The sequence below is a fragment of the Mobula birostris genome, chromosome 8 (genome assembly GCF_030028105.1).
Source record: "Mobula birostris isolate sMobBir1 chromosome 8, sMobBir1.hap1, whole genome shotgun sequence".
Classification (NCBI taxonomy): domain Eukaryota; kingdom Metazoa; phylum Chordata; class Chondrichthyes; order Myliobatiformes; family Myliobatidae; genus Mobula; species Mobula birostris.
Window position 1 is genome coordinate 92,663,187 of NC_092377.1, and position 11,236 is coordinate 92,674,422.

The window sequence follows — 11,236 nt, forward strand, 5'->3', positions numbered from 1 at the left end:
AAGGGAGAATAAAACTACAGCTGCACCCGGTGACCCTCTGATCTGTCTTAGAGGCCGATGTCAGGCTGTCTTTCAGGAGGGTGAACTCATGCAAGGCAGCAGGCCCTGATTGAGTACATGGTAAGGCTCTGAAAACTTATGTCAACCAGCTGGCAGAAGTATTCAAGGGCATTTTCAACTTCTCACAACTACAGTGGAAAGTTCACCATAGAACCATAGAAACTACAGCACAGAAACAGGCCCTTTGGCCCTTCTTGGCTGTGCTGAACCATTTTCTGCCTAGTCCCACTGACCTGCACACGGACCATATCCCTCCATACACCTCCCATCCATGTATCTGTCCAATTTATTCTTAAATGTTAAAAAAGAACCCGCATTTACCACCTCGTCTGGCAGCTCATTCCATACTCCCACCACTCTCTGTCTGAAGAAGCCCCCCCTTATGTTCCCTTTAAACTTTTCCCCCCTCACCCTTAACCCATGTCCTCTGGTTTTTTTCTCCCCTTGCCTCAGTGGAAAAAGCCTGCTTGCATTCACTCTATCTATACCCATCATAATTTTATATATCTCTATCAAATCTCCCCTCATTCTTCTATGCTTCAGGGAATAAAGTCCTAACCTATTCAACCTTTCTCTGTAACTGAGTTTCTCAAGTCCCGGCAACATCCTTGTAAACCTTGTCTGCACTCTTTCAACCTTATTTATATCCTTCCTGTAATTTGGTGACCAAAACTGAACACAATACTCCAGATTCGGCCTCACCAATGCCTTATACAACCTCATCATAACATTCCAGCTCTTATACTCAATACTTCGATTAATAAAGGCCAATGTACCAAAAGCGTTCTTTACGACCCTATCTACCTGTGACGACACTTTTAGGGAATTTTGTATCTGTATTCCCAGATCCCTCTGTTCCACTGCACTCCTCAGTGCCTTACCATTAACCCTGTATGTTTTATGTTGGTTTGTCCTTCCAACGTGCAATACCTCACACTTGTCAGTATTAAACTCCATCTGCCATTTTTCAGCCCATTTTTCCAGCTGGTCCAAGTCCCTCTGCAGGCTCTGAAAACCTTCCTCACTGTCTACTACACCTCCAATCTTTGTATCATCAGCAAACTTGCTGATCCAATTTACCACATTATCATCCAGATCATTGATATAGATGACAAATAAATGGACCCAGCACTGATCCCTGTGGCACACCACTAGTCACAGGCCTCCACTCAGAGAAGCAATTCTCTACCACCACTCTCTGGCTTCTTCCATCGAGCCAATGTCTAATCCAATTTACCACCTCTCCATGTATACCTAGCAACTGAATTTTCCTAACTAACCTCCCATGCAGGACCTTGTCAAAGGCCTTACTGAAGTCCATGTAGACAATATTCACTGCCTTCCCTTCATCCACTTTCCTGGTAACCTCCTCAAAAAACTCCAACAGATTGGTCAAACATGACCTACCACGCACAAAGCCATGTTGACTCTCCCTAATAAACCCCTGTCTATCCAAATGCTTGTAGATTCTGTCTCTTAGTACTCCCTCCAATAACTTACCTACTACTGACGTTAAACTCACCGGCCTATAATTTCCTGGATTACTTTTCGATCCTTTTTTAAACAACGGAACAACATGAGCCACTCTCCAATCCTCCAGCGCTTCACCCGTAGACAGCGACATTTTAAGTATTTCTGCCAGGGCCCCCACAATTTCAACACTAGTCTCCTTCAAGGTCCGAGGGAACACTCTGTCAGGTCCCGGGGATTTATCCACTTTAATTTTCCTCAAGACAGCAAGCACCTCCTCCTTTTCAATCTGTACAGTTTCCATGGTCTCACTACTTGATTCCCTCAATTCCATAGATTTCATGCCAGCTTCCTTAGTAAATACAGAGGCAAAAAACCTATTTAAGATCTCCCCCATTTCCTTTGGTTCCGCACAAAGCCGACCACTCTGATCTTCAAGAGGACCAATTTTATCCCTTACAATCCTTTTGCTCTTAATATACTTGTAAAAGCTCTTTGGATTATCCTTCACTTTGACTGCCAAGGCAACCTCATGTCTACTTTTTGCCCTCCTGATTTCTTTCTTAAGTATTTTCTTGCACTTCTTATACCCCTCAAGCACCTGATTTACCCCGTTTCCTATACATTTCATACAACTCCCTCTTCTTCTTTATCAGAGTTGAATATCCCTTGAGAACCAAGGTTCCTTATTCCTATTCAATTTGCCTTTAATCCTGACAGGAACACACAAACTCTGCACTCTCAAAATTTCCACTTTGAAGGCTTCCCACCTACCAATCACATCTTTACCAGAGAACAACCTGTCCCAATCCACGCTTTTTAGATCCTTTCTCATTTCTTCAAATTTGGCCTTCTTCCAGTTCAGAACCTCAACCCTAGGACCAGATCTATCCTTGTCCATGATCAAATTGAAACTAATGGTGTTATGATCACTGGAACCAAAGTGCTCCCCTACACAGACTTCTGTCACTTGCCCTAATTCATTTCCTAACAGGAGATCCAATATTGCATCCCCTCTAGTTGGTCCCTCTATATACTGATTTAGAAAACTTTCCTGAACACATTTTACAAACTCTAAACCATATAGACCCCTAACAGTATGGGAGTCCCAATCAATGTATGGAAAATTAAAATCCCCTACCACCACAACTTTATGTTTCCTGCAGTTGCCTGCTATCTCTCTGCAGATTTGCTCTTCCAAGTCTCGTTGACTATTGGGTGGTCTGTAATACAATCCCACTAATGTGGCCATACCTTTCCTGTTTCTCAGCTCCACCCATAAGGACTCAGTAGACAAGCCCTGCTTCAAAAGGCCAACCATTAAGCCGGTGCCCAAGAAGAGCAGTGTGAGCTGCCATAATGACTATTGACCAGTAGCACTCACATCTACAGTGATGAAATGCTTTGGGAGGTTAGTCATGGTTAGAATCTACTCCTGCCTCAACGAGGACCTGGATCCACTGTAATTTGCCTATTAACACGATCATTCCCACAGCCCTAATCGATAAGCTACAGAACCTGGGCCTCTGTACCTCCTTCTGTAATTGGACCCTCGACTTCCTAACCAGAAGACCATAATCCGTGTGGTTTGGTAATAATATCTCCTCCTTGCAGATGATCAACACTCAGGGATGTGTGCTTAGCCCACTGCTCTACCCTCTAAACCATAACTGTGTGGCTAGGTATAGCTCAAATCTATAAAATTTGCTGACGATACAACCATTGTTGGTAGAATCTCAGATGGAGATGAGAGGACGTATAGGATCAAGTTACACCAGCTAGTTGAGTGGTGTTGAGGAAATGAGGATATAAAAAAAAATCATTTTGAACCTATGTAACCTCTGGCTAAAAGAATAATTGGAACTGAATAGGAATTTTTGAACTGAAGTAAAGACTGTCTTCAGCAGTTAGCTAAAACCGGCTTATACTAGTTCTCCCCAGCTTGCAGAGAGACACTGAGAGTTTGATTACATTGTACCCTCATTTGAGTAGGGGAGGAGGACTCACCGGTAAGGACAGGAATGAACATCCATCTGTAATTAAGTCAGGGCCTAGCAAAGGGAATAACTGATAAGGTCTCGACAGCACATCCATCTGTAATTAAGCCCTGATTTTGCAGACTCTCTTATCTGTAACTAAGTTTTGCACAAACAGACTTGGTGGGCGTACCAATTCAAATAACATATTGCAACAGTAATGTATGGGGCTTACTATGTATAAAAATACGGCTATAGCCTGACCAAGAGGGTCCACCTGTCCGATGGTGGCAGTACTTACGTGCTTTCTCTTTGACAATTGGGTCTCAAACTGCTGCAGGAGGGTGCACAATAAACTGTGGTAACTATAAGAAGCTGGTCTCCCGAGTTTGTGGGAAGAGTTCAGTGATGAGGCAAGTGAAGTTATCCCCTCTGGTTCATAAGCCTGATGGTTGAGGAATAACAACAGTTTCTGAATTTGGTGATGTGTCTCCTGAAGCTCCTGTATCTTCTTCCTGATGGCAGCAGTGACGAAGAGAGCATGGCCTGGATTGTGGGGGTCCTTGATGATGGGTGATGCTTTCCTGCAACAGCACTCCATGTAGATGTGCTCAGTGGTGGAGAGGGATTTACCAGTGATGGACTGGGCTGTATCCACTACTTTTTGTGGGCTTTTTCATTCAAGGGCATTGGTGTTTCCATACCAGGCTGTGATGCAACCAGTCAATATAATCTCCACCACACATCTATAGAAGTTCACCAGTTTTAGGTGTCATGCTGAATCTTTACAAATTTCCAAGGAAATAGAGGTGTTGCTGTGCTTTCTTCATTATGGCATTTACATGCTGAACCCAGTACAGATCCTCTGAAATTATAACACCAAGAAATTTAAAGTCCTCTCCACCTCTGATCTCTCAATGAGACTGGCTCATGGACCTCTGGTTTCCTCCTCCTGAAGTCAATAATCGGCTGTTTGGTCTTGCTGACATTAAGTAAGAGGTTGTTGTAGTAACACTACTCAACCAGATTTTCAATCTCCCTCTTATATCCTGTTTCGTCATCACCTTTGATTTGGCCATCAACAGTGGTGTCCTCAACAAACTTAAATATGGCATTGAAGCTGTGCTTAGCCTCACAGTCACGAGTATAAAGTGAACAGAGCAGGCGCTAAGCACACAGCCTTGTGGTGCACCTGCACTGATGAAGATTGTGGAGGAGATGTTGTTGCCAATCCAAACAGACTAGGGTCTGCAAGTGAGGAAATCGAGGATCCAATTGTACAAGAAGGTATTGAGGCCAAGGTCTTGAAGCTTATTGATTAGTTTAGAGGGGGTGATAGTATGGAATTCCAAGCTGTAGTCAATAAACAGCATCTTGATGTTTGGAACTTGATGGGTGAATAGTTTAGCTCATGGGGGAGCGGGGGAGCTGTGGAGCAGACTCAATGGGCCGAATGGCCTACTTCTGCTCCTTTGCCTTGTGATATCTTTGCTGTCCAGGACGTTCCAGGGTTGAGTGAAGAGCCAATAAAATGGCATCTGCTGTGGACGTGTTGTCCAAGTAGACCAGTTGGAGTGACTCCAAGTCACTTCTCAGGCAGGAATTGATATGTTTCATCATCAATCTCTTCATCACTATGGATGTAAGTGCTAAGGCACAATAGTCAATGAGGCAGATTACCATATTCTTCTTAGGTACCAGTATAATTGAAGCCTGCTTGGTGGGTACTTCAGACTGCCAAAGTGAGAGTTGGAAGATATTGGTGAACACTCCAGCTGGTTGATCAGCACAGGTCTTTAGTACTAGGACAGGTACTCTGTCTGAGCCCGATGCTTTCAGCGAGTTTACCCTCCTGAAGCACACTCTCACGTTGGCCTCAGAGACTGAAATCACAGGATCATTGGGGGTTGTGAGAGTTTGTGAAGGTGCCCCCGTGTTTTGATGAGTATAAAAAGCATTGAGCTCATCTGGCAGCAAAGCCACCCAACAGTCCAGTTTGCCAGCACATCCTGCCTTTCAACCCTCCTCAAAACATACCACATATTTTACATTAGCTCCCTCTCCAGCATCATGAGCTTAACACTCTCTGCACACTATCTTTACCTGATTAAACTAAACTGTTCCCCATCTGACAAACTCCATTGCACCATTAACCAATAAGTTATATTTACTGTATTAATTAGCTCTTCTGCAACAAGATACCTGGTAAACACACAATGAACTAGCTCATCTCTCTGGCCAACAGTTGCACCACTCCATTAACCATTTCCACATTAGCTCCTCAATTTAATTGACAAAGAAAAAAACAAAATCACACTGCCTTACAAGCAAATGCATAGAAAATTCATTAGAAATGTTTAATGGATTATGTTCGCAGTTCTTAATCAGATATAGATAGCATCTTACCTCTGCAAAAAAATCCACTTGCAGAACCCTATAAAGCCAATCATTTAGAGACTAGAGTCTAAATGATACATGCAACACACATAAAATGCTGGAGGAACTCAGCAGGCTGGGCAGCATCTATGGAAAAGAGTACTGTCGACATTTCGGGTCTTGCCGAAGGGTTTCAGCCCGAAACGTCAACAACACTCTTTTCCATAGATGCTGCCTGGCCTGCTGAGTTCCTTCAGCATTTCAGCATGGCAGCCCAACCCTCTCCAGCATACACCCCTACGTTCACCCAATGGATCCAGACCAAGGTCCAAATGGCCGCAGTCACCGCTCAGCCCCTACCTGACACGCTTGGTCTCTGCATCCCGCGACTCGTCGGAGACGACCTGCGGCTGCTGGAGCCGGCGATGCCGCAGTCCCTCACTCTCCTTCATGGTCCAGCCGCACGCATATGCCAGCAGCGCGAGACCGCCCCGCCCCACCCATCTCGTGACAAGTGACGGCTCGCGGTCGCGATTGGAACCGCCCTCGAGGTCACGTGCCAGAGGCAGGGGCGGGGTAATGACGTCAGTTCGCTGTTTACCGACCAGCTGTGAGTTCAATGCAGTTGGTGCGAGATTACTTGTCAGCAATTATGTCACTGATTTACCCTTCAGCATTAGTTTACCGGTTAAAACAGTTTAGCACAGGAACAGACCTAATTAAACTGGTATTTAAGCGCATAAGCATACAGGAGGGAGAATGAACATCTGGTTGAACGGTGCCACAACAACCACCTGTCACTCAACGTCAGCAAAACCAACTATAGGGGGTAGTAGGTCCATGAGCCAATCTTTATTAGGGGATCGGAGGAGGAGACGGTCAGTAACTTTAAATTCCTGGACATTATCAATTCAACACCTGAGTGCCATTACAAGGACGGCATGGCAGCGCTTCTACTTTCTTAGACGTTTGCGTAAATTCGGCATGTCATCTAAAACTTTGACAAACTTGTATAACTACACAATCTAGAGTTTCCTGACTGGTATGAAATCACCAAAAAAAGTGGATACAGCCCAGTCCATCACAGGGAAAGCCATCCCCACCATCAAGCACATCTTCAACGAGCGCTGTTCCAGGAAAGCAGCATTCATTATCAAGGACCCCACCATCCAGGCCATGCTCCCTTCTTCACTGCAGCCATAGGGATGGAGGTACAGGAGCCATAGATTCCACACCACTATTATCTCTCAGCCATCAGGCTCCTGAATCAGCGTGGACAACTTCATTCACATCAACACTGAACTATTCCACAACCTATGCACTTAATTTCAACTCATGTTCATTACTTATTTATCCATCTATCTATTTATTTATGTATTGCTGTTTTTGTAATTGCACATATCTCAGGTAGTATATGTACTTTGATAATAAATTTATTTTGTCCTTAACTAAATAAATCCCTTCAGCCTACACATTATCCATATTCCCCCATTCTCTGAATATTCATGAGTGCCTTAAAGGCTTCTTTTATATCAGACACCACCCCCAGCTGTGCCATTGCCTTTCAGTCACAGATAAGCCTCTGTGTAAATGACTTGCCCGCATACCTCTTTCAACGTTCCCCTTTTCCCTGGGAATAAGCTACCAGTTGCCTCTCATAATCTTCAAAAATATATCAAGTATCCCCTCACCCTATGACACCCAAGAAGCTGGTTCCATTGTTTTATTGCACATGCCTCTAATCTAGGTAGCATCCTGCTGAACCTCTTCTTCGCCCTCTCTGTAGCCTCCACATCCTTCCAATAATGGACAACTAGAATTGAATGTAATAATCCTGATACAACCTAACCAAAGGTTTATAAAGCTGCAATTTAACTTCCTGACTCTTGAACTCAAGTGCCTTGACTGACAAAGACAAGCATACCACACGACTGCTTTACCACACTGTGAACCTATGCAGCCACTTTCAAGGAGCTAAGGCTATGGACCTTCAGATCCCTCTATACATTAACACTGTTAAGGTTCTTCCATTAACTATTCCTTTACACTTGATCTCCCAAAGCGCAACACCTCAAAATCAGAATCAGAGTTATAATCACAAGTCAAAGTACATTTATTATCAAAGTAAGTATACTTTATACAACCTTGAGATTCATCTTCTTACAGGCAGCTATGAAACAAAGAAACCCAATATAACTCGTTAAAACAAAAGAAGACCATCAAACACTCAATGTGCAGAGAAAAAAAGAAAGAAACAAAATGTGCAAACAATGAAAGTAAGCAAATAGCATTCAGAACTGAAGGTCATGAAAGTGAGTTCACACTATGATAGCTGCAGGCCACTGCCACAGTCGGTTGCAGAAATGAGTAAACCTTATATGGAGTAACAAGTTGAAGTTCAGCTTGGAGACAAGTAAACCTCACGGAGCAGTGATTTGAACTGACCCATGAGTGCCTGCAGCCCCGGCACTCTGTCCTTTTCAACCTGGTTTAAATCGTTCAGACCCTGCCGCTTCGATACATTCTTGGGATATGCTTCACAATATATGTTGTGAAATTTGTTTTTGTGACAGCAGTAGTGCAAGACAGAAAAAAATTGCCGCGTTACAGTAACTGATAAAATTTTAAAAATAGTGCAAAGAAGAATAGTAAGGTGGTGTTCATGGATTCGTGGACCATTCAAAAATTTGATGGCGGAGGGGAAGAGGCTGTTCCTAATCCACAGCAAAGAAAGCCCAGCAGCGTCTCTACTTTCTGCGAAGGCTGAGAAAAGTCCATCTCCCACCCCCCATCCTCACCACATTCTACAGAGGATGTATCGAGAGCATCCTGAGCAGCTGCATCACTGCCTGGTTCGGAAATTGCACCATCTCAGATCGCAAGACCCTGCAGCAGATAGTGAGGTCAGCTGAGAAGATCATTGGGGTCTCTCTTCCCATCATTACAGACATTTACACCACACGCTGCATCCGTAAAGCAAACAGCATTATGAAGGACCCCACGCACCCGTCATACAAACTCTTCTCCCTCCTGCCATCTGGCAAAAGGCAAAAGTATTCGGGCTCTCACGACCAGACTATGTAACAGTTTCTTCCCCCAAGCCTTCAGACTCCTCAATACCCAGAGCCTGGACTGACACCAACCTACTGCCCTCTACTGTGCCTATTGTCTTGTTTATTGTTTATTGTAATGCCTGCACTGTTTTGTGCACTTTATGCAGTCCTGGGTGGGTCTGTAGTCTAGTGTAGTTTTTGTGTTGTTTTACATAGTTCAATGCAGTTTTTGTATTGTTTCATGTAGCACCATGGTTCTGAAAAACGTTGTCTCGTTTTTTTGCTGTGTACTGTACCAGCAGTTATGGTTGAAATGACAATAAAAAGTGACTTGATCTTCAGGCTCCTGTACCTCATCCTTGGTAATAGTGATGAGAAGAGGGCAGGTCCTGCATGGTGAGCATCCTTATTTCTGGATGCCGCCTTCTTGAGGCACTGCCTTTTGAAGACGTTCTCAATGGTCAGGAGGGTTGTGTATAAGATAGAGCTGGCTGGATCTACAGGCCTCTGCAGCCTCTTTCAATCCTGCACAATGGAGTCTCCATACTAGGAAATGATGTAACCAGTCAGAATGCTCTCCACAGTACTTCTATAGAAATTTGCAAAACTCTTTGGTGACATATCAAACCCTTAATGAAATATAGCCAGTGCCATGCCTTCTTTGTAATTGTATCAATATGTAGGGTCAGGATAGATCCTTTGAGGACCAAGAACTTGAAGCTCCTCACCTACCTTACTGTCCCCTCAGTGAGGACTGGTGTGTTCTCCCAACTTCCACTTCCTAAAGTCCACAATCAACTCCTTGGTCCTGCTGACATTGAATGCAAGGTTGTTGTTGTGACACCACTCAACCAGCCAATCTATCGTACTCCTGTACACCTCCTCATCACCATCTCTGATTCTGCAACAACAGCAGTGGCATTAGCAAATTTATAGATGGTGTTTGAGCGCAGAGAGAGTAGAGCAGTAGGCTAAGCTCACCTGCTTGAGGTGCACCTGTGTTGATAGTCAGCAAAGAGGAGATGTTATTAGTGACCTTCACCAACTGTGGTCTCCCAACGACGAAGTCAAGGATCCAAAAGCTGGGTACAGAGGCCTGGTACTGGGGGGAGGGGGGAGCGGGGGAAGATGGTGTTGAACACCAAGCTGTAATCAATGAACAGCAGCCTGACATAGGTATTGCTGTTCACACCTCACATTTGGCTGGGTTAAACTCAATCTGTTATTTCTCCCCAAACGCCAATCCCACATAACTACAACTGATCTATATCCTGCTGTATCCTTTGGTAGTCCTCTACACTATCTACGATGTCATCAATCTATATTGTCTACAAACTTGCTAATCCACCCATCCATGGTTTCATCAAACCCCAGTACAGATCCCAGATCCCTGCAGAACACTACTGCTTTCCAGCCGAAATAAGCCCCATCACTAACTACCCCTATCTTCTAAGGGCAAGCCAAGGTCAACTTCTGAATCCATATAGCTAAGTCACCATGGATCCCATGTATCTTAGTCTTAACGAACCTACCATGATGGACCTTACTAAAATCAATGTAGACAACATCCACAGGTCTACCTTCATCAATCACCTTTGTCATTTCCTTGAAAAACTCAATCAAATTAAGAAATTACATGTCTTGATTTCTGTCTGTCCCTAATTAGGCCAATGTTTTCCAAATAGTCATAATCCTATCCCTAAGGATCCACTCCAGTAGCTTCCCTACCAATGATGGGACACTAACTGATTTGTATTGTGGGCATGCATTATTGGTGCCAGAAGCAAGGCAATTCATGCAGGCTGCCCCCAGCACACTTCTCGCTGACTTGATTTGATGCAAAATAATGCATTTCACTCAATGTTTCGATGTAGATGTGAAAAATAAAGCTATAGTTTCCAGGACTATCCTTATTTCCCTTCATGGGACAACATTAGCTACTTACCAGTCCTCCAGAACATCACCTAAGGTTAGAGAAGACACAAAGGTCCCAGCAATCCTATCTCTTGCCTCTCTTAGTTACCTGGGATATAACCCATCAGATCTGGGAACCTAACCACTTTAATCTTCTTCAGGAGATCCTACACCACCTCCTTCTTAAACTCAAAATGCCCAAGCATTTAAGCATGCTGCAAAATGATCTCACTGTTGAACTATCGATGGGAGTTGACTAATCCATTTGCAATGATCTATTATTGATCTGTTGATGGGAGTTGACCTGTGAGTTACCAGATACTGAACTATTGATGGGTGTTGGCCTGCTTGTTTTCAATTGTCAAATAAGGGGAGTTAATTTGTGAA

The 11,236-nt window shown here is 43.9% G+C and overlaps 1 protein-coding gene across 2 annotated transcripts in view; it reads right to left on the reverse strand.

The window, feature by feature from the left end:
• Positions 1 to 6,384, reverse strand: part of apmap (adipocyte plasma membrane associated protein) — a 31,099-nt gene extending 24,715 nt beyond the window's left edge. The window contains exon 1 of one of the 2 annotated variants that reach the window (XM_072265660.1): positions 6,243 to 6,384. In XM_072265660.1, the coding sequence (XP_072121761.1) occupies positions 6,243 to 6,334 (92 nt within the window). In that variant the 5' untranslated portion in view covers positions 6,335 to 6,384. The remainder of the gene's footprint in view (positions 1 to 6,242) is intronic. The other variant, XM_072265661.1, reaches the window with a different exon arrangement.
• Between the last annotated feature and the right edge of the window lie 4,852 nt (positions 6,385 to 11,236).